Consider the following 20,959-nt stretch of genomic DNA (forward strand, 5'->3'; position numbering starts at 1 on the left):
GCTCTAGATATTCAAACTGCATGACGTTTTATTTCGTTCTTGTAAACTGCAAGTCGTTTCCTTTTTGGACCAAATCCAACAGAACATTCCTCTCTCCATTCAGGATATAACTAAAACCACAAAAGTGTCCAACTAGGGTTCTCAGCCCAAACCCCATCTCTCCGCAACTCAAATCTCTCTCTCTCTCTCCCCCCTCCAATGGCGGCCATAACCCGCCTGGCAAGGTCGTCCTCTTCCATTTCTTACTTGAGAAGATGCTTATCTTCAGCCATTTCATCAGAAACCAATCCTCTTTTTACAAGCCGCAAAGATCCCAAGGACAGAAATGTCCAATGGGTGTTTCTCGGCTGCCCGGGCGTGGGCAAGGGCACCTACGCCAGCCGCCTCTGTAAGCTCCTCGGCGTTCCCCACATCGCCACCGGCGATCTCGTCCGCGAAGAGCTCGCCTCCTCAGGGCCCCTCTCTCAACAGGTTATTCTGTCTCGTTCGCTGATCTATTTGTTAGAGCTCGTATTACTTTGGATTCTCATTACTACATGGATGATTTTGCTTTGAACTTCTTGATTGGCTGAAAGTGATTTTAGAATTGTCTGCTGTGTACGATATGTTGCCTGCTGTGGGTGCTTGCTTGATTAGAAATAAGAGAAAATGGTATTCAGGATCGAGTCTGCGGCTAGTTATATCTCCAAATTGAGACGCTTCAGATATTAATCTCCTTACTACTCACTGTGAATTACGTGCAATCAGGAATTTTTGCGAGGATAGAAAGCTAAATCATCTAACCCTGGGTGAAAAAATCATCATTGACGGGCCATGATGTAGAAAATAATATTTTTATAAAGATTTTTTTTTTAAAAAAAAAAAAATTGGAGTTGCCAAAGACCACCCTCCAACCTCAGAGGTAGGTCCGCCCCTGCGTGCAATGTGCATTTTTTACGGGTATTATTGGACAGTTATGCACCAGAATGGATTGTTATTTGTAGGATTTAGAACCTGTGTATGGCATGTCCAGATGCTTAGGTTTTGGGAATGCCAGTCTACTACTCAAAGGTCTCATGCAGTAGGTTTTCATGGTAAAGGTCATTTTCCTTAAAAAAGAAAAAGTTGTTTCTTAATTTTTCCATTCTAGTTTGTTTTGAAAGCCATCTTCACAAAGGCTAGCTCTCTGAAAACAGTAGTTTTTTTTTCCTTAATAATTCTTTTGTAATCTTAACTTCTTCGTCCTTGTTAATATACTGAAATGGGTGTAGCTTGTTGGTCGCCTATAACTTTGACTATTTAGTTCTATGCTTTGTGACAAGTAGTTAAGAAGAGCTATATGAGCTTTCAGTCTTGCCATGCTTTTGTATTCATGTTTTATTGTATTTATGTGTTATTAGATTATGACATCCTCCACTTTAGTCTATAGGGTTCAAGGGGCGAGACAATTCATTAACGTAAAAACATTTTTTTTTTTATAAGTGCTTTGAGAAGATTAAATTTTATGCTCTCTCTCTCTCTAAACCTCTGTTGTCTGCTGCAGCTATCGGAGATTGTGAACCAAGGTAAATTGGTCTCAGATGAAATCATAATAAGCTTATTGTCAAAAAGACTGGAGTCTGGAGAAGCTAAAGGTGATTCAGGATTTATTCTTGATGGTTTTCCTCGAACAATAAATCAAGCGGTGAGCATCTTCGCTGTTTTCAAAAGAGATTGTTATTACGTAAACTCTGTTTCTTTTTTCTTTTATTTTTTTACTTTATGAAAATGAATGAATGGAGTTTTTGATTGAGAAGGTTGCCACCCCTGCAATATTATTGTATCTCAATCCAAAATAGAAGAAAACGAAAGGAATTGTTTTGCTGCCTACAACGAAGTCTAGATTTTCTTTACTTTCCCAGGTTATAATCATCTAATACCCACTAAAGAATATCCCTACCCTTCCAAAATCCAACAGTACAAGTAGGCCTGCGTTTCAAAGGGTTCATCCTCCAAATTTGGCCCGATGTTGCCTCTCTCTCTCTCTCATTCATTTGGCCCAATAACAATTCGTTTTGCGAGTATTCCCCGACCAGATTTAGCTAACCAAACAGTATTACATGAATCTCTCTCCCTCTCTTTGTGGATTGATACCAAACTTAATTGATACGTGGATTTTAAATTTATAACCACTCGCAATAAAACGAATTTTTGTAGAATAGGGCTATAGAGAGGGTATCGAACCTCAATGATTGTGGTGGTTGTTTGATTATGAAATATTGAAGACTTTATCCAATTCGAAAATATATTGTTTTTGTTTTTGAATTTAAAACTAAAATAAGCATAAACTAATGACAATTAAAATGAAGATAGAGGTAGAAGGAGAAGTATAGGGAATTGATTTCATCCAAACTGCATACCAATGGCAAAATGTGTCTCACATGGATTTTCATTATATGCATAATATAAGCGCGTAATGGTTGTCAATCATACAACGACCTTGATATGAAACTATTGTTAAGAAATAATGATAAGCAATCTTAGTTTCGCACTAATTGTCCACCTAATATCTAATTGTGAAACGAGTCGTGTTTCCTAGCATGGACTATAAAATCTCCTAATAAGCATACATATTCACGGAAAAAGCATGAGTCATTTTAGTTTCACACGCATCAATCAACCTATGTTAAACTACACTAAGATATGGATTGATTTGTGTTCCCTAGCATGGCTCATCAAATTCATATAAATTATATCAAAAAGCATTATTGCATAGCCATCGTTCCCACAATCACAGAAAATGGAAACATTTGAATTCATTCAAGCTAAAAAGAATTCTCATAGATAAGATAAACGTTTCTTCAAGAATGAATGTAAACATTAAGAACGATTTACAAAAGTTTTGCAATCCTCTAAGCTATACAATCATTATACATATGCAGAAAACACTACGAGAAACACAATCAAACCATAGCACTTGGAAAGAATTACATCAAAACCCTATAAAATATTTAGATACTCATGAAGGATTTGGGATTCTCTATTGAAGAAGAGAAAACCATTTCCTAGAGTACTCTGGAGCTGTGAGTCGTGCTTCTGCCTTATGCTAGAACAAAAATAAGCTTAAGATAAAACTAGAACAAAAACAAACTAAAAAACTAACTCTCACAACTCTCTCGGATGGGTTTTATATTATAGAGAAGGGAAATACAAAAATATTAAGGAAAATCAAAGATTTTTAGTCAAGTAAGCTGAAATATCTTCTGAAGTGATAAGGTCTGCAGATATTTTTATGTTTTTGGAAGAACTGGGGGCGATAGATCATCAGCTTTTGGGGATCGATCCAAGCAGCGATCGATCCACACTTCTAGCGCTTGATCGACTTCAGTTTCTGCAGTAATCGATCGTCAGTATTTTGGGGCTTGATCCACTTGATACTCTTCAACTTTCCTTGATGCATTTTAGGCCTAATTTTAATGGGTTTGCTTGTGTTTTCCATTAGGACCTAAAAATAAGATAAAACACAACAAAATACTATATTAAAATATAAACTAAGGTTTAACATATGTAAATTAAGGGGTTTAAATGTGTAACATTCAACGCTTATCACGGATTTATAGAAATATGTGATATTCTCTCTCTAGCAGCCTTTTGCCTTCATGGTATGTGCTTAAATTTCGCTTAATTGTTTGTGTTCTCAGGAAATATTGGAAGGGGTGACCGACATTGACTTGGTGGTCAATCTGAAGCTCCAGGAAAATGTTTTGCTTGAGAAATGTCTTGGAAGAAGAATTTGCAGCGAATGTGGGAAAAATTTCAATCTGGCATCCATCAATGTCAAGGGTGAAAATGGGAATCCTGGTATTAGCATGGCTCCACTTCTTCCCCCACCACATTGCACATCAAAGCTTATTACTCGGTCAGATGATACTGAAACAGTTGTAAAAGAACGGCTTCGTGTATACAGTGAAAAGGTATTGTTCAATTCTTTACTATGCTCGTGTATACAGTGAAAAGGTATTGTTCAATTCTTTACTATGCTATTTATGGAGGGGCATTTGCAAGATATTTGCAAATGCGTTTCGCCTGAAATATATTTTCCCCCGTTCATGTGGTCGATGTCTGTATTGTTCAAATGGTTTTATTAAAAGTAGATTACACCATATTGTTATCTATGGCTCCTTTTGAATTTGGTAAATATCTTTTTATACTATTTATTTGGTGCCCTTACACCTATTGTTTTCGCAGAGTCAGCCTGTGGAGGAATTTTATCGTAGTCGAGGAAAATTATTGGAGTTTGATCTGCCTGGAGGGATCCCACAGTCCTGGCCGAAATTGTTGGAAGCTCTTAATCTTGATGATTATGAGGAGAAGCAGTCTGCTGCAGCATAAGCTATTTCACCATACCTCTGAAGGTATGTTATTCTTTGCATGTAAGGTGCATGCCCGTGATTTTTCTGTTGAGGGGAGGGGAAAAGGATGAGAAAGAACATTTTTTTTCTCCTTTTTGAAAATAAAAAAACTTGAAATCTGTGTAGTAATTTGATCTCTATCAGATGCCTGGATAGGGTTTTTTTTTTTTTTTTTTTGGTTTTAGATGAAGAGGTTTCTGGTGTGTTATTGTGTAAGAGGAGAGAGAGAGAGAGAGAGAGAGAGAGAGAGAGAGAGAGAGAGAGAGAGAGAGAGAGAGAGAGAGAGAGAGAGAGAGAGAGAGAGAGAGAGAGAGTATTTGTTACTGTATTATTTGAGGGATGGTTTTGTTTTAGGAAGCAAATTTTTTTTTTTTTTTGATAAGTTGTTTTAGGAAGCAATTATATGGCAGCAATAAGCTTCTTCAACGGTGGAAGCTGATATATTGATACTGTATTGTTGTAACTTATGATTAATGATTTACTTGACAATCTGAAGTTCCTGACAAACGCAATCTTTTTTTATATTGATTTCAAAATGATACCAGATCTCATCTTTCTTATTGGGGGATTGAAATTTCTGACATTTTCTTTACATGAAATACTAGTGTACATTATACTGGAACTGAATGACTGAATGAGTTCTGAGTCGAACCTCACTTTAAATAGGATACTTCTCTAATATATATATATGTCCCCTTGGGCTTTATGATATTTCTCCCCAGTTGAATTTCTAGCATGTGTTAGCGATACAATGAACCACGTAGATAGTTACTGGATTTGGTGTTGGTTTGGTTCTAAGACCTACTATGGTTGGATGATTTGGTTATGTTTAAATGATATCCAACTGCGCTTGATTAGGTTTACTTTGCAGCTGGCCGAGCTGGTTGGCTCAAGTATTGCCAGGCAGTAAGTTAACACAGCTGCATACATTGAACTAGGGCACACTACCAGCTCTTGACTGCAAGAGTTTTAGCGGTGCAAGATAGATTGTGCTGTACATTTTACCTATTAAATCACTAAACACTCCAAAACAAAAGTTTCTAATAGTTATAAAATCCTCTTGTAAGGGTCTAGCTTTTGGTTCTTGTGATGGATGTCCCTACTATCTATGATAGTTCTGGCTTGGAGCGTTTATAGCTTTATAAGATCCTCTGTTCTGTTCTTGAAGAATTAGTGAAGCAGGATTTGATGCCTGAAAAAAGGATGGAGTTCCTTTTTCTTTTTCTAGGCACATAAGGATCGATTTAAATTAGCATTCTCCATTACCTTCCAGCTTTTGCACATGAAAGACAGCTACGTCCCTTTGTTTTCACGTTTGACCTCCCTTTTTTCTTTCTTTTCTGCTCATTTTGCTCTCTTCATCTTCTACTTTATAGTTTTTTTTTTTTTTTTCCCCAATTAGAGGATAGAGTTATTAGGAAGGATCATTCTCACTCCTGATCCGAAAAAGAGTAGATGATCCTAAAAATGAAAATGGAGTGGGCTTTCTAACAATAGACCCAACACAAACTAAAACATTGCAAAAATAATATTACAATAAGTAAAAAATGGGTCAAACAAGTGACCTAGTTTACGTGGACCTTTTTTATTTGGAGGTTTAGTGATGGTCCCATTAACAGAAACTAAATAATTAAAATTTCTCTTTTTAAAAAAAGAAAAAGAAAAAGAATAACACACTTTATCTAGTTTTATGAAACAATTTTAAGGAGCTTTTTTAGAAGTCTTTAAGAAATGTATGAAAGAAAGGATCTAGTGTAAAATTATGAATTTTAAAAGTTGACATTTTTATTTCATTTTATTCCCATTTGTGTATTACTTTTTAGTGTCGGTTTGGTTTAGCAAATTTAAAAAATAGCGATTTTAAAATGCATTTAATGAAATATGCTAAATTGCAATTTGCTTTTAAAATTATACATTTTTATAAATGCACTCTTGCTTGACCAAAAATGCGGGGTTTTTTTTTTCTCACATTATCAAATCGTCAATTTTTCAAATGTACTCAAACGAAATGCTTTTTAAGATTTTGTTTAAAAATGCGTGTTTGGCTTGCAAAATCTGGGACCAAATGCATTTTTTAATTTATTTTAGTTTGCTTGTGCATCAATGTAATAGCCTTAAAAAGGCAACCGAGTGTAAAGTCAAAACTATTAAGTAATTACTTCAGTCGCTCGAAAATGAAAAAGAAAAAAAAAAAAATTAATAACCTCGGTCAATAAAATAAATACATAATACATATATCGTCTTCATAAGTCTTTTTGATAGCAAAGTAAATTACCTTTGCTAGATGTCTCTTCGGACAACAGTTGTCCCTTTTAGCCTTATTAGGGCCGTCTTTTTTTCTTTTTTAGTTGGAATTTAGATTCTTTTACTTGTAAACATAATAATAACAAAAGAGAAAAAAGAAAAACACAGTAGTTAGTATGGTTTAGGTTCTTTTGTTGAAAATTGAAATAAACTTACAGTAATAATCCTCATAATGAGCCATATGGGATTTTTTTTTGGGGTCATTTTATAGCTTTTGAACAGAACAATCATTGGAAAAACTAGAGCTTGTAGTACATAAGCGACCTCGCATTTGAGGACAATTTGTGCGGCCAACTGCGAGTGAAAACACAAAAGGCCAACCAGTAGCTAATTCAATGCTTTTCCTTATGAATAAAAATGCTCTTCTTATTGATTAATGATATTCTTATACCCCATGACAAGCAATGCTCGTGAAGATAGAGGACGGATTGGGATCCACAACAATTAGGTGCCCAAAATTTATTTGGGCAGTTGAATTTCACATGGCCTCTCTCACAAAAACTGTTCAAATTGTTACCTAATTGTTGTAGATCCTCATTTGGAGAGGACTTGGTTTTAGGGTTATGAAAAACTCTAGATAAAGGACCTTGAACTTCAATCCGTCATGCATGTCAATCTAAGGGGCCTTGAACTTTTTGAGAAAAAAGAAAAAGGTGGGGGGAGGGGAGGGGAGGCTCTAGACGGTAGATGAGTGTTTACCATTCATTGCCCTAACCATCTCTTCTAATTTGGCTTGCAAATCATTTATGTGGGCATTTATATGACTACCTTCCTCTTGGTGTTATGCCCGCTTGAGTTTTACGGTGCACAACTGTTTATACAGTTGACCAAACACCCAGACTTCAATCAAGAATGCATGTTACAAAAAGAAAAATAAGCAAAGGAACTTATCATATGTGCTGATAATGGATCACTCTGATGCTTAATTAAGTGTATAAACTTTGGAGAGGTTCAACAAAAGACAAGTGAGTGAATGAATGGGCTCTGACCTCTTGAAGGCTACTTCCTTTCTACTTATAAAGCATCTTTTACCGCCTCTTTCCCGGTAGGGTATGGGCTTAGGGGAGTACCGCAATTGATCTCCCACTCTTTTGTAGTTACAACAATTGCTTACCCTCCGCCGAAAATATCAGAAAAATTACGTGACATGGCACTGAAAATTTTCTATAATGCCTTCTGTGCTGGTCAGCAAGAGTTGTATAGGCCGAATCACGGCATTCATCGGGCTATTGGGTTACGGGTATGGGCCTAACCTTATGATCCAACCAACCCTCTCTAACTTAGAGACACGTTACATTGTCGTTCTCACAGAAAATATCATCACAAAGTTACATAATTTCAATTTATGGATTTGTGACAAAATATAACTTGCGATTATTGGAATCATGATCTTGATGATGACTTGTTAGAATGAGGAGATTCTGTCGTCTTGGTGTACGTGGAGACGTTTCCTTGCATTTCTTATCCACATGGTCATTATCTGTTTCTTACCTTCCTTAACGGAATACCCACTTTGTCACTATGTCTAATAAGATGACAAATTCTGTCTCTCTTTACTCTCGGAGGATTCTTAAAATCTTCATCTGTATCAATAATTGTAAACTGGACTTGACTAATTCTTGTGCTTGGGGCGATGAATCAATGTAGATTTCATCATAGGTTGTTGGCATGCAGCCTCGGCATTGTCGGCAACCTCTACTTTCATCTAACTTGTATCTTATTTGGTTAATATAATAGTGTTTATTAGTCATTAAATCAATTATTATTAAATAAAAATCTAAAGATAAACACTATCACATCAACCCAAAAAAATAAAAGAAATGCTAGAACATTTAATGTGATTTTTTTTTTTTTTTTTTTTTTTTTGTCCTAAAAAGTAGAAAAGAGACATAATTAATTAAGGAAGGGGACATAATTCCACCTCTTTTCCAAAAAGCATAATTGGAGGCCAACTCTTTTTCAGTTTTTCTTGGGCAACAAATATCATTTGCTGTCTGAACATTGCATAAATAAAAACAAGATTCTGTTTTGGTTAACATGGTTTTCAAGCAAATACAAAACGGACAAAGTTTTCGTACAAATCACCTTATAAAAATGACATCTCTTCTTTAAATATGTGAAAATTCTATTAATATTAGGGTTAATTATAAAAACCCTTCAATCTACCGGTCGTTTTTAAAGTAGTTCCCTGAACTATCAAGTATACTACCAAAAAAGTAAATTTTGTCGAAATATTCTTATAATATCATTGCCAGGTGTCATATATTCAATTAAAAAAATTAATTTTAAAAGTCAAAGAAAATTTTATATAAGTTAATCTTACCCATGAAAATATACTTACTCCGACCGGTCATTTGCAAACATTTCAAAAACTATCATTTGCGACACTTGATGCCTTCAAACTACCCCATTTTGCCCAAATGGATGGCTCGAGCCACCGCTCTCTTTTTTTTTATTATTTTTTTTAAAGCTTTTATTATACTATTATAAAAATATTTTGACAAAAGTAACTTTTTTGCACTCTTTTATAGTTTAGAATGTCATATTAGTACATTTGATAGTTAAAGAAATTACTTTAAAACCGACCGATAGTTTGAAAGATTTTTTATAATAAACCCTAAATATTATTAAAAAAATATGTGCGTCGGACACGTGTTATTCGTAGAAGCTGATAATTAAGAAATTTAATATACTGGCCATGGACAGTTTTAGGTTATTTTCTTATTTATTTATTTATTTATTTATTTTTGTGTTCACACAAACATAAATATAGATATATTATACATATAATAACAATAATGGTTACGTTCCATCAACTTTCATGTGCTGCAAGCTGTCTGCAAATTAAGAAAAATAAATTAATGCTTAGTTATGAAGACAAGATGGACAGAACAGAGTACATTTATCCATGACGCATCAAATTTATGAGCGAATTTATTAAGAAAAAGAAAAGAGCCAAAAGGTCACGTGCCATGCATTTTCCATAATTTATTATATTTTTGGGATTTGTGATTTTCAATACTGAACACTGACCTCGAGGAAAATTTATGAAATTCGACTTTATTGTAATTGTGCATATATTTTAATTTCTCGGGAATATGAATTAAAAAAAAAAAAAAAAGCTTTGTGAGATGAATAAAGACGGATTTTTTAAAATTGTCGATTTTTCTTCCAATATTTTAAAATTGTAGATTTTTAAATTATATGAATTTAGGTCGTTTCATGCATCAAACGGCATGAAAAATGCTATATATTAAAAATGTAACATGTTAATAATAAGAATTGAGTATATTTTTATCAGGTTCTTACATTTTATGTCGTATAAAAGTTTTAAACAAAAAACTATCTTTTAGTTTAGTAAAGAAGAAGCGTCTTTTCAAAAGTGAATATATAGCATTTTTTACGTCATTCGATGTAAAAAAATGTTTAAATTCACATAATTTGAGAATCTAAAATTTATTTGAAATTGTAGAGAATCCTAATCCGATAAAGATCCTCTCAAAATATTTGTCAAAATTTGAGAAAATTCGGACAGAAGATTATGAGAGACCACTTATAAGACCCACCTGACCAGATAAGTAATTAAACATATTAATTTTTATTTATTTAGTTAGCTGGTTCTCTTAAATGATATCTCACAATACCTCTCCGAATTTATGTGAGATAAGTGATCCTGCAATTCCTGCAAATTGCAATATATTTAGAGAGGGGATTGTGAGATATATTGCAATTTGCAGGAATTGCAGGACCTTGGAGCAATTACCTTGGCACGTGCGTTGGATAACACAACTACCAGTCACAGCCGTAGAATGTCAGTTGGGAATTTGGAGGTTGGATCTTATACGTGGATGAAACCGTCACACGTGCCATTTCAACCCCAACTAACTTTCCAAGGTCCGAACCACAACTAATCCCCAATACATACTACATGACAAACCTATGCCCTATCTAGACATTAATATATATATATATATATATATATAATTTTTTATTTTTTTTGGTTGAGTCATTTTTTTTTTGTTTATAGATATTTTCATTATTTATTTATATATTTGTATATTGGAGGGCCATTAAGTGCATGTGTACATATAATAAAAATATAAAGCCTGTAAATTTTATTAATTAACTTTCCACAAGGGTAACGTCTTTGTGGAGAGCAAGTTATAGCTCATATTATATAACAACAATATGCTCATCTCGTATCTATTTATTCTCATTCTTTTCTTTTTGTTTGAATAAATATAAGTTAGAAATACAAATAGATTATTCATTTTCAGATGGAAATTAAATCGTTAAATCACCGATTTTCCTAAAACTTTAAGGAGATAAAAAACTCTATCAATAAGTAAAGTCTGACACGTTAAATATTTAATTAAAATGGAATGTGAATTACGAAGAAAATGTTTGAACTCATAATTTTCGATCTGATACCATATTAAACCACCGTTTGTCCTAAAAACTTAAACTAATAAGAAATATCATATTTAATCAATTAATTAACATTCTAATAGAAATTAAATTATGTTTATTGAATCTCATTCATTCTTCTCAATTTTAATTTATTAAAAAAAAAAAAGGCCAAAAACAAAATATATTTTAATATTATTATTAAATAATAATATATACTAAACATTGACAATGAGATGTTCAATTATTTATGAACTTTCAATTTTGATTTGATTATAATCAATTACAATTAAATTACACAATCTCATATATTCTCCTATCATACTCGATCATAATTATACGGAGGCTATATTCTCTAACATAGACCGCTCCATCCGTAGAATTTGGATCTATAATTCTCCCACAATCTATATATTTTTCTCTTTCAAAAGCTTATTCTTCAAATTATCAAAAACGTCATGAAGAAAGATTCTAGGATCCAATTATTTGATAGAGAAAACACGTGCATTTTGGAAACACTTTCACCAAAATTTCTTTTGAAGACCTAAGATCACTTCCGGCCACCAATGCCAACAAACGATTAACTCGAACTCGATGTTTTGTATATATATATGCAACTGACTCGACATTGGGTACGTAACCTTAACATTTAACACGTGTGCATGATAAACTGATCGACATGCAACATTATTTATCATGTCGTCCTGTCCGTACATTGTCAACCATATTTAATGAGTTTATCACACGTGTGATAATTAAACTCATGAAATATGGTTGCTAACAAGAAGAAGAGTCAGAATTCTCAGCTCGATCAAAAACATCTTGGACTCATGCACATTAATTTCCTCTCTGAAATATGGTTGCTAGCTAACAAGAACATGAACATATGTTCTTCCACTGAAATATGGTTGCTAACAAGAACATGAAACATTCTTCGACTGAAATATGGTTGCTAACAAGAAAATCGATCCTGTAAGAGTCTTCAAGTCCCAACGATACAAATTCAATCTCTTCCCCTACCAACTTTCAATCTTTAGGATCTCAAATTATTACCTCGATTTTATTTACATTACTAAATTAAAATTCATTGCATGTAACGTATAAACTGTACGTTAAAATGTTTAATTTGAGTTATCACTTCCATCAAATTTGACCATAATTTTTGTACAAAAAAAGAAAAACTTCTAATTTGAGAAACTCGTGACCACGTCTTATGGGTTAGGAGTATGTTTGACAATTTTTGACACAATCCATGAACTCGACACGAATATAATACAAAATTAGCGGACGAGGGTTGATGATCAGTTTGACCCATTAAATTAAATGAGTCGGATTATGGTTAACTTATATAGTCTTATATTTGATATGACCCAAACCGACACATGACATTTAGGGATGGTAATTTTTAATGACCCGCGAACTCAACACGAATCCAACACAAAATTAACGAGTTATGGTTAATGGGTCTGATCATTTTAATTAAATGGGTCGAGTTAAGGTTGACCTATATAATCTTATACTCATACCTCAACATGATTTGAACTTGACACCCGAAAACTATTTGTCACCCCTAATTGGAAGTTGTAGTAAGAGTAATTTTAAATGTTATTCTTATGTCCCTTAAAAAATAATCTAACTTTTAAAATCAGCATTAGATTGAAATTCAATATTAATCTATTACAAATTTAATGATAATTTAAAAGTCACATTATTTTTTAAAAATACACAAAAAAAAAATATATAACATGTTGCATTACCCGTCGTAGTACCCCTTTGTTAGGGGGTTGCTGTTCATGCTAGAGGGATGGTCCTAAGTCATTCCTACCCTCCATTCTTCAAGATGATCAAGATAATTTCATAATTTTTTTTTGTTCTCCTAAATCGGAGGTATTTTTGGAAGAAAAAATGATTTAGATAAATGTGACACGTGTACTGTTTTTTTTTTTTTTAGAAAAAATAAAATCTAAAATAATGGAAGGGGGAATTCAAATATTTTGATAATTTATAGGTTTGAATTGTGGTGCATTATAATTATAGTTTGAAGGAGTTAATAAAATTGGGTGATAATTGAAGTGTAATTTTACTAATTTATCCTACAAAATCCAAATGTTTCTTTCAAAAATCACGGGACCTCTCACACGTTTGTAAGCGTTAAATTTAAATTCAATTAGAGTGCCAGATTTCCACAGTATGTCACGGTTTCCTGACCAACGGACAAGATCCGTTTTACCAACCACTGGGATTTCGAGTGCATTGCACGCGCCACGCATATAAATGAGATTCTGAGAGAGTCAAATGGTTGGAAATAGAGACCGTTAGTTGGCCGTACAGTTAGGCTTAGGGGGGCTCCTGGTCCAAACCACCGATCACAGTGTTTGAGACAAAATTACTGAAAGTCTGAAACCCCAAAAAAACCAAAGAAAACAAAATAGAAAATAGTTGGAAAATGGTGGGATTTTCCTCCTCTTTCTGCTGCGACTTTTCTCTGTGTCAAACTCTCAACTTTTCTCTCGCTCTCTCTCTCTAGATTGGGAACTGTCCAAAAACCTCAGCAACTCAAGAAACCACTAAAAAAAACCCCATCATTTTTCATTTTGTTTTTTGTTTTTTCTTTTCAAGGTTGTGTTCTGCACCAAAAAGACAAGCCCAGAATACTACTGGTCTTCACTTGTTTAATTGGTTAAGGTTTCTCTCTCTCTCTCTCTCTCTCTCTCTCTCTCTCTCTCTCTCTCTCTCTCTCCCCTATCAAGTTCTTGTACTTATGAGACTTTTTTCTTTTAATCTTCTGAGTTCCAGATTCTATTCATTTCTTAGAGAGTTCTCCACTGTGAAATACAGGTGGAGCTGAATGTTATAAAACGAGTTGGTAAATGGTATTTCAAGAAGCCAACCAACTTCTTAGCTTTGTTAGTTATTGTCAGTCTGGTTAGTTCTCACTTCCTTTCCTGTTTATTTTGATTTTGACCAAGTAAATCTTTTTGGGTTTTGATCTATGATTTATGTGTATGTGCTTTAGTTCTCAGGGTCACTGGAGTTTCTGGGATTTTTACCTTTTCTGTCTTTTTTGGGAAAATTTAATTGATTGTTGTTGTGAATTAGGAGGGAGCAAAAGGTTTGAGGTGAAATTGTTTTCTGTTTGTTGTCATTCAATATGCTGGCTGCTCTGTTTCCGGGCAGTTATTTTAATTGATGTTGTAGAATTCTTAGAAGCTTTTGTTGCCTATTGCGTTGGGTTTTTCTCTTCTTTTTCTGTGTTTTTTTTTTTTCCTTGAAAAGATGAAAGAATCTAGGTTGGGTGTTGGTGAGTTTCTTGATTTAGCGTTTAAGAATATTGTCCCCATATACAGTTGGAGATCTTTTATGGTAGTTCTCGGATCTGCAAGGAGTCGCAGCTATATTCTTGGCATTGTGATTTTTGAAGAGGAAAATTCCAGGTTATTACAACGCTTTATAGTCCTCAGGCGCTGGCCGATTAGAAAATATAGTAAGGTTTATTATCTATATTTGGATTGATGACGACTACTAACAGAGGAGCTGATCTTTTTAGAGAGAGAATTATTTTGCAAGTGGCAAACTTGTGGTTGCAATGAGAAACAATCATTACGCCTGCTCACAGATGTAAGTTGGATAGCGAAATCCACCGAGGGATATCTCATATCTATCTGATATTGTGTTGTATTTTTGCTGAAGAGAATGAATGGATGCTTTAATAGAGGGTTTGAAGATTGCAGAGGGAGAATTTCTTCCTAGTTATGAGGCACAAAATCCATTATTCAAGTAAGGCAAAATCTTGGTTGAAGCTTGAGAGAGACTTTTCAGTCATTCAAATGAGTATTTGGGGAAACTATAGGCTATTTCTCATTCTATCCATCGGTGTTTGTTTGTTTTTTTTTTCCTTCTTTTGAGAGTGGCATGGACTTGTTTCCAATGTCTTAGTGCTGAGGCATTCAGTTATGGCTCTTAGCTTGTCTGATAGGGAACTAGTTTCCATAAAAGAAAAAGCAACTCATATTTTCATGCAACTTTGATGGTTGTCAAAACCCAATTGATCCTGGAAATGGTTCCAGAATTTGACCTGTTATGACTTCACGACTGAAAAGATTAATATTTTGTTGGGAAGAATTCCTTGATTGCCCCAAATAAAGAGCACTACCTCTTTAATACGGTGAAAATTACAGAAATTTGTTTGGTAGTAGCAGAGAAAACCTGAAAGCAGAAGGGTTTTTCTGGGTCAAGTTCCTAGTTCTGCGTTTCTATAGTACCAAATGCTGTTTGGGCTCAGTTTGTCTTAACTGAGAATCAATGCAATTTTGGTTGTGCGTTTTAGTTGGTATTTTGCTTTCTATTGGTGCATATTATATGAGTTAAACAAGGGGTGATCTCCAGCCTGCATTTTGGAAATGACTTCTGGAGATATTGAGTTTTTTTTTTTTTTTTTTGGGGGGGGGGGGGGGGGGGGGGGGGGGGGGTGATGATGTTCATTTGTTATCATTCAGTAGGGATTATCAGAAATTTAGTTCTTTTATAACTTATATTTTTGCGTGGAAGTTGGTAGCAGTGGTAGTTTTTTGTAACTGTATTTTGGGCTTTACTATTTTACTTTAGGCCTCGTTTGGTTCGCTCAATAGACCTATATAATGGAATGGCTATTCCTATGGAATAATCATTCTTTTATTTGGTAGGGGTCTATTCCTTGGAATAAGTACCTATTCTTTTACGAAGAGGAATACCTATTCCTCTAAAAAATGAGAGGAATAGCTATTCCTTGGAGTAAATGCAATATTTTCCAAAAAAAAACCATTATTTTATATTTTATTATTATTTAAAAAAAAAAAAAAAAAAAAAAAAAAAAAAAAAAAAACCAAACCCTTAACTGACTAGGGTGGCTGGCCAGCCAGTATATGGATCCGGGGGTGGTGCGACCACCCCTGGCGCTACAGGCCACCCCAGACGAGTATTTTGGGGGTGGCCTGGCCACCCCCGATTCGCTCGCGACCACCCCTAGAGACCACTCCGGGGGTGGTTGCAGCCACCCCCGAAGTGAATCGGTGGGCGGCCGACCACCTCAATGGGTGGTCAGCCACCCATGGGTTTTCTTTTTGTTTGTTTGTTTGTTTTTTGTTTAATTTGATTTTCTTTTTAAAAAAATATGGGGTTTTTTTAGTAATTTTGATTGAATTCAAATTAAAATATATGTATTCTTACCAAACTAAAGATTAGGAATAGCCATTCCATTCTGCCACCTTCTATTCCTAGAAATAACTATTCATCTTCCTAATGGAATAGTCATTCCACAAACCAAACGAGGCCTTAGTATTTCTACTCTTTGTACTTTGAATTGATTAGGCATTAAAGGTTCAGAAAATAAGGCCCTTGCATCACACAATGATTTGGTGACCATTGAACTTCATCCAAAGGCTGACCAACACGACCCGCGAACTAGACACGAGCCCAACACGAAATTAGCGGATTATAGTTGAATAGTATGACCCGTTTAATTAAATGGGTCGGGTTAGGGTTAACTTATATAATCTTATTCCCATGCCTCAATATGACCTAAACCCGACACACGAACACGAATTGCTACCCTTACTTCATCCTTCTTTCTAAACCACTTTCAGCATATTTCCGACAAAGGAAGGGATAAAAATGAAATTTAGAACTGATTATAATTGCTTTATAGTCAAAAGTCATACGGAAGAGTGTTTGCTTTTTTCTTTTAAAGGGAAGGGTTAAAACTTAATGTAAAGTCCTTCAACTAAAAAGAACTTCAAAAATAGAAGAAAAATATGATTTGCTTCTAGTTTTAGAGTTTATCTTGTGTCTTATTTTTTATTTTTTGAAAGATTTTACAAGCAGAGGATTTCTTCTGAAGTTAGCTAGCTGATTAGCGTGCTTCAAAATTTCCTCACTAATGTCTTTGGTATCTTCCCATCTTCCTATGATCCTATCCTATATTTATGTTTAGTTCAATTATGGAAAGGTCAGTCTGTTTGATGAACGAATATTCTGGAGGTGAGAGATATAACAACTGATGTCGATATACATGCCTTGGCACTATTACATCAGCATTGGGTTACAAGTCAGATTTGCAATGCATGTTTCATATAGCAGGCATTTTTATATCAAGTGATGTGTGCGGATGCATGTGGCATTAATTCCTTCGCTTTTCTTCCTTCTCGTCATTTTATTATTCTACTCACTAGTTGTTTATCTAATAATAACGGTATTGTGCAGATTTGAAGAAGAATTTCAGCTTTGTACATCTGGAACCAATGTGGACAAAAGCATATCTTACTTGTCCTTCTACTTAAAAGCATCACCTCCTAGGTTCATAATTTATCTTGCTATCTCTACTAGAGGAATACCGTGTACTCCAGGCATACGATGAATGGAGTTCAAAGCTTTCCATGAGTTCATAGGTTTATATATCATGCTCCATGAAAACGTAATTAGAAGAGCATTCTAATCGTTCGGGATGGATATTAAGGAAGCAGAGAGAATAGTTATTGCTAAGCCAGTTGCTTCAAGGCCTACTTGTTCCAGTTTTAGATCTTTCTCAGAACTTCTCGCAGGCGCAATTGATGCCTCGCCTTCTAATGTATGCGCCGAAACTGCAGTTACTGCCATTAGACCAAAGACAGTGAGGTTCAAGCCAATGGTGAATCATGCTCCAGCTGGATTGGTTTCTTCCCAGGTGACCTTCTAGTTCTTCAAAGTGTCCTTCATTCAGTTCTTCTTATAATCTGATCTTTATGGTGCCCGTTAATTTCAGGCTGAGGTCTCTGGAACAGCTGTTTGTAACTCATCTGACAAGGTTTCGAAATTTGATAGCAAATCAACTGTGATATACAAACCATTGGCTAAACTTGTATCGAAGACAACTGTTTCTCTCTTGGCAAATATGGTCAGTTACTAAAACCTGTCTTTGTTGTTTTATAGGGGTACCTCTTTCTTTATCTCTTTGTTCTGTCCTCTAATGAACTTGCCATCCTATGCAATAATACATGTGCAGAAGACAAAAAATGGAACTTGGATAGGTGTGTACTTCCAAAAATATAATAATTTTTTTTTTTCTTTTGTTACCAGGGAAACTTCAATACTAGCCATCAACAACTACAACCATCAGTTGAGGCCTCTGTCCAACATCCAAGCCAAGATAAACAAAATTTCAGATCCCAAATTACCTCGAATCTTCACCAGAACATTCCATCACATGTTGAAACAAATCAGACAGTCGGGCCCTCAAAGGTAGCATCCCAGAACATGGAGGAGGAGCCAAAATCTTTGCCTATCACAGCTAATGCTGATAGACCTTCTTATGATGGATATAATTGGAGGAAATATGGCCAAAAGCAAGTCAAAGGAAGTGAGTACCCAAGAAGTTATTATAAGTGTACGCATCCAAATTGTCCTGTGAAAAAGAAGGTTGAGAGATCGTTGGACGGTCAGATTGCAGAGATTGTCTACAAGGGTGAGCACAACCATTCAAAGCCTCAACCTCCTAAGCGCAACTCGTCGGGGTCACAAGCAGTAGGATTTGTATCTGATGGGCCTGTTCAAGATACTAACATTCCTTTGTGGGCTAATCACAACAATGAAGGAAATGAAGGGTCTGAAGGTAGAGTTGAAAACCAGAATGAAGTAGGATTATCTTCACGTTTGACTTATCAGGGCAATGCTCCACTGCCTTACGATCCTGTAGCAACTGGAGTAACTAATGCTGGTGGTGGAACTCCTGATAATTCCTGTGGTCTTAGCGGAGAATGTGAAGAAGGGAGCAAAGCAACAGAGCCAGAGGATGATGAGCCCAGAAGTAAAAGAAGGTAAGTTTTCTTGTTCTTTTTTCTCCTTCTAGCTAGGGGTTTTCTCTTGTATAGTTCCTATGTACCTGGGTTGCTCCTTCGCTTTTCAATGATATCTCAATTACTTAAAAAAAAAAAAAAAGTAAAAGAAGGTAAGATTAATAATGAATGCCTATAGCGACCTAAAGTGAAACCAATAACAGGTATCACCAAGGTCATTGGCCCTATCCAATATATGCTGAAAGAATTATAGGGATATGTCCAAAATTCAGAATATTAAAGAACTAAATAAGTTTGTCTTATGCTAATTTGTTTGCCTTTTTTTCTTTCTTCCTATAAATCTTCCCCTGCTGTCCTTGCACAGTCAGTAAGCTTTCTCTTTTCTGTGAACATCATCATAATCATTCCTTTCATTCAAGTTGAAAGTGATATGTTTTGCTGAAATATGCTCTCTCTGCTTCAGGAAAAGTGAGAATCAATCCAATGAGGCAGGCGTATCAGGGGAAGGCGTACAAGAGCCCCGCGTTGTGGTGCAAAACTCCACGGATACCGAGATTATGGTTGATGGCTTTCGCTGGAGGAAATATGGGCAGAAGGTTGTCAAAGGAAATCCTTATCCCAGGTTGAGATTCATATGCATATGCATTTTATGTTGATAATGTGGCCTTTTTAGGATCCTCTTAAAAGTAAAAAAGTGTTTGGTCTTTCCTTCCAGAGAATATTTCATAACCACCATTTTGATCTGTCTTGCAGAAGTTATTACAGATGTACCAGTCTCAAATGCAATGTGCGCAAACATGTGGAAAGAGCATCAGATGATCCAAGAGCTTTTGTCACAACATACGAGGGGAAACATAACCATGAAATGCCAGTGAGGAACACAAATCCAGTGGCCTCTGAAACAGAGCCACAGGCTCCTAAAAGTAAAGACAAGCGGTGATTGAGAGACCGTGGATTGGAAACTTCAACAACCCCATCATTTTAATCAGGCAAAGTAGGGTCAGGTAGAGTTCAAGGGCTTCAGCAGCCAGACGGCTAAAGCAATCTGCAATGGTGGATAATTTTTCCTTGAATCTCATAGCTTTCTTGATGAAGACAGCTTTTTTGTTTTCCCTCCTTTCGTGAGCAACTTGGACCATCTTAAAAAGCAGTCCTTTTAAAGCCTTCTTGATGGATCACTGAGCTTATGAGTACATTCTTTCACTTTTTTAATTGTTTTCCACTCCATATAATAAGTAGAGACTTGCATTACACATCCAATGTAATGTATATGTGCGCTTTAAATTACAAACCTTCTTCAACATGTGAATTTCCTTTATATTTATCATTCCCACATGGTTTGCGCGTTTCCACCATTCCAATGCATATGAGTTTAAGAGATTGAGGTCCCTACAATTTAAGATAATTACTCTAGACAATTACAAGCCTACAATTCCTTTGATCCAAGCCATTCATTCAAAAATGAACAGCCTAGATTAAGCCGCGTAAATATTAAACGGAAAAAAAGAAGACCTAAAAAACTAAAAGAAGTCAAAAGTATGGCTCACCACCTCCTCACCCTTTGAGAAGGTGGTCGACCACCCTTATAAATGGCTCAAGAGTGGTCGATCACCCTTAAAGCTTTATTTTTTTTAAGTGGCAGATCATTCCAATCACTTTTTTACATGAGGCTAAAACTGGTCGGACCACTAAAACCAATAGCTTGAGATGATCGATCGTCTTCTTAAAGGGTGAGGGATGGAGTGACCACCCCAATCACTTTTTTAAATATGGTTGGATTACTGAAATCATTTTATTAGGATATCTGACCATCTTCTCAAAGGGTGAGGATGGTCGGTCACTCTCTTAGGAGTGACCGACTACTTTAAAATAATAATCTGGCTATCCTCTTTTAACTATTTTTTTTAAAAAAAAAAAAAAAAATATTAATGTTTACATGGCTTAATTTAGTATGCTCCTTTTCAACTAACGGCCTAGGTTTAAGAAATTGCAGGCTCTGCAATTCTAGAGATTTACACGGACCTCAATTCATCAGTAATTCCAACCATTTATGGATGATTATTGCCCTAGAGT

General features: G+C 35.1%; 2 protein-coding genes across 4 annotated transcripts; both read left to right on the forward strand.

The window, feature by feature from the left end:
- The first annotated feature begins 121 nt into the window (after positions 1-121).
- On the forward strand, positions 122-4,930 carry LOC133872223 (adenylate kinase 1, chloroplastic). Its single transcript, XM_062309671.1, has 4 exons — positions 122-471; positions 1,523-1,663; positions 3,660-3,932; positions 4,207-4,930. The coding sequence occupies exons 1-4, from the start codon at positions 199-201 to the stop codon at positions 4,348-4,350; spliced, it is 831 nt and encodes a 276-aa protein (XP_062165655.1). The 5' UTR covers positions 122-198; the 3' UTR covers positions 4,351-4,930.
- An 8,542-nt stretch (positions 4,931-13,472) lies between these two features.
- Positions 13,473-20,189, forward strand: LOC133872886 (WRKY transcription factor 44). 3 transcript variants are annotated; one of them, XM_062310524.1, is made up of 7 exons: positions 13,473-13,766; positions 13,920-14,006; positions 17,319-17,778; positions 17,857-17,988; positions 18,171-18,907; positions 19,350-19,508; positions 19,640-20,189. In XM_062310524.1, the coding sequence occupies exons 3-7, from the start codon at positions 17,560-17,562 to the stop codon at positions 19,824-19,826; spliced, it is 1,434 nt and encodes a 477-aa protein (XP_062166508.1). In that variant the 5' UTR covers positions 13,473-13,766; positions 13,920-14,006; positions 17,319-17,559; the 3' UTR covers positions 19,827-20,189. The 3 variants fall into 3 exon arrangements, with proteins under 3 accessions (XP_062166508.1, XP_062166510.1, XP_062166509.1); XM_062310526.1 differs by lacking the exon at positions 13,920-14,006; XM_062310525.1 differs by lacking the exon at positions 13,473-13,766 and having other exon boundaries at positions 13,878-14,006.
- Positions 20,190-20,959: the final 770 nt, after the last annotated feature.

The sequence above is a fragment of the Alnus glutinosa genome, chromosome 7 (genome assembly GCF_958979055.1).
Source record: "Alnus glutinosa chromosome 7, dhAlnGlut1.1, whole genome shotgun sequence".
In the NCBI taxonomy this organism is placed as follows: domain Eukaryota; kingdom Viridiplantae; phylum Streptophyta; class Magnoliopsida; order Fagales; family Betulaceae; genus Alnus; species Alnus glutinosa.

Excerpts from the sequence above, each read along its gene's own strand:
- LOC133872223 (XM_062309671.1), top strand. The coding sequence starts at position 199 with ATGGCGGCCATAACCCGCCTGGCAAGGTCGTCCTCTTCCATTTCTTAC. Across the intron at positions 1,664-3,659 it reads CTCGAACAATAAATCAAGCG|GAAATATTGGAAGGGGTGAC; the intron begins GTGAGCATCTTC and ends TTGTGTTCTCAG. Across the intron at positions 3,933-4,206 it reads TTCGTGTATACAGTGAAAAG|AGTCAGCCTGTGGAGGAATT; the intron begins GTATTGTTCAAT and ends TTGTTTTCGCAG.
- LOC133872886 (XM_062310524.1), top strand. The coding sequence starts at position 17,560 with ATGGATATTAAGGAAGCAGAGAGAATAGTTATTGCTAAGCCAGTTGCT. Across the intron at positions 17,779-17,856 it reads CTGGATTGGTTTCTTCCCAG|GCTGAGGTCTCTGGAACAGC; the intron begins GTGACCTTCTAG and ends CGTTAATTTCAG. Across the intron at positions 19,509-19,639 it reads AAAGGAAATCCTTATCCCAG|AAGTTATTACAGATGTACCA; the intron begins GTTGAGATTCAT and ends TCTGTCTTGCAG.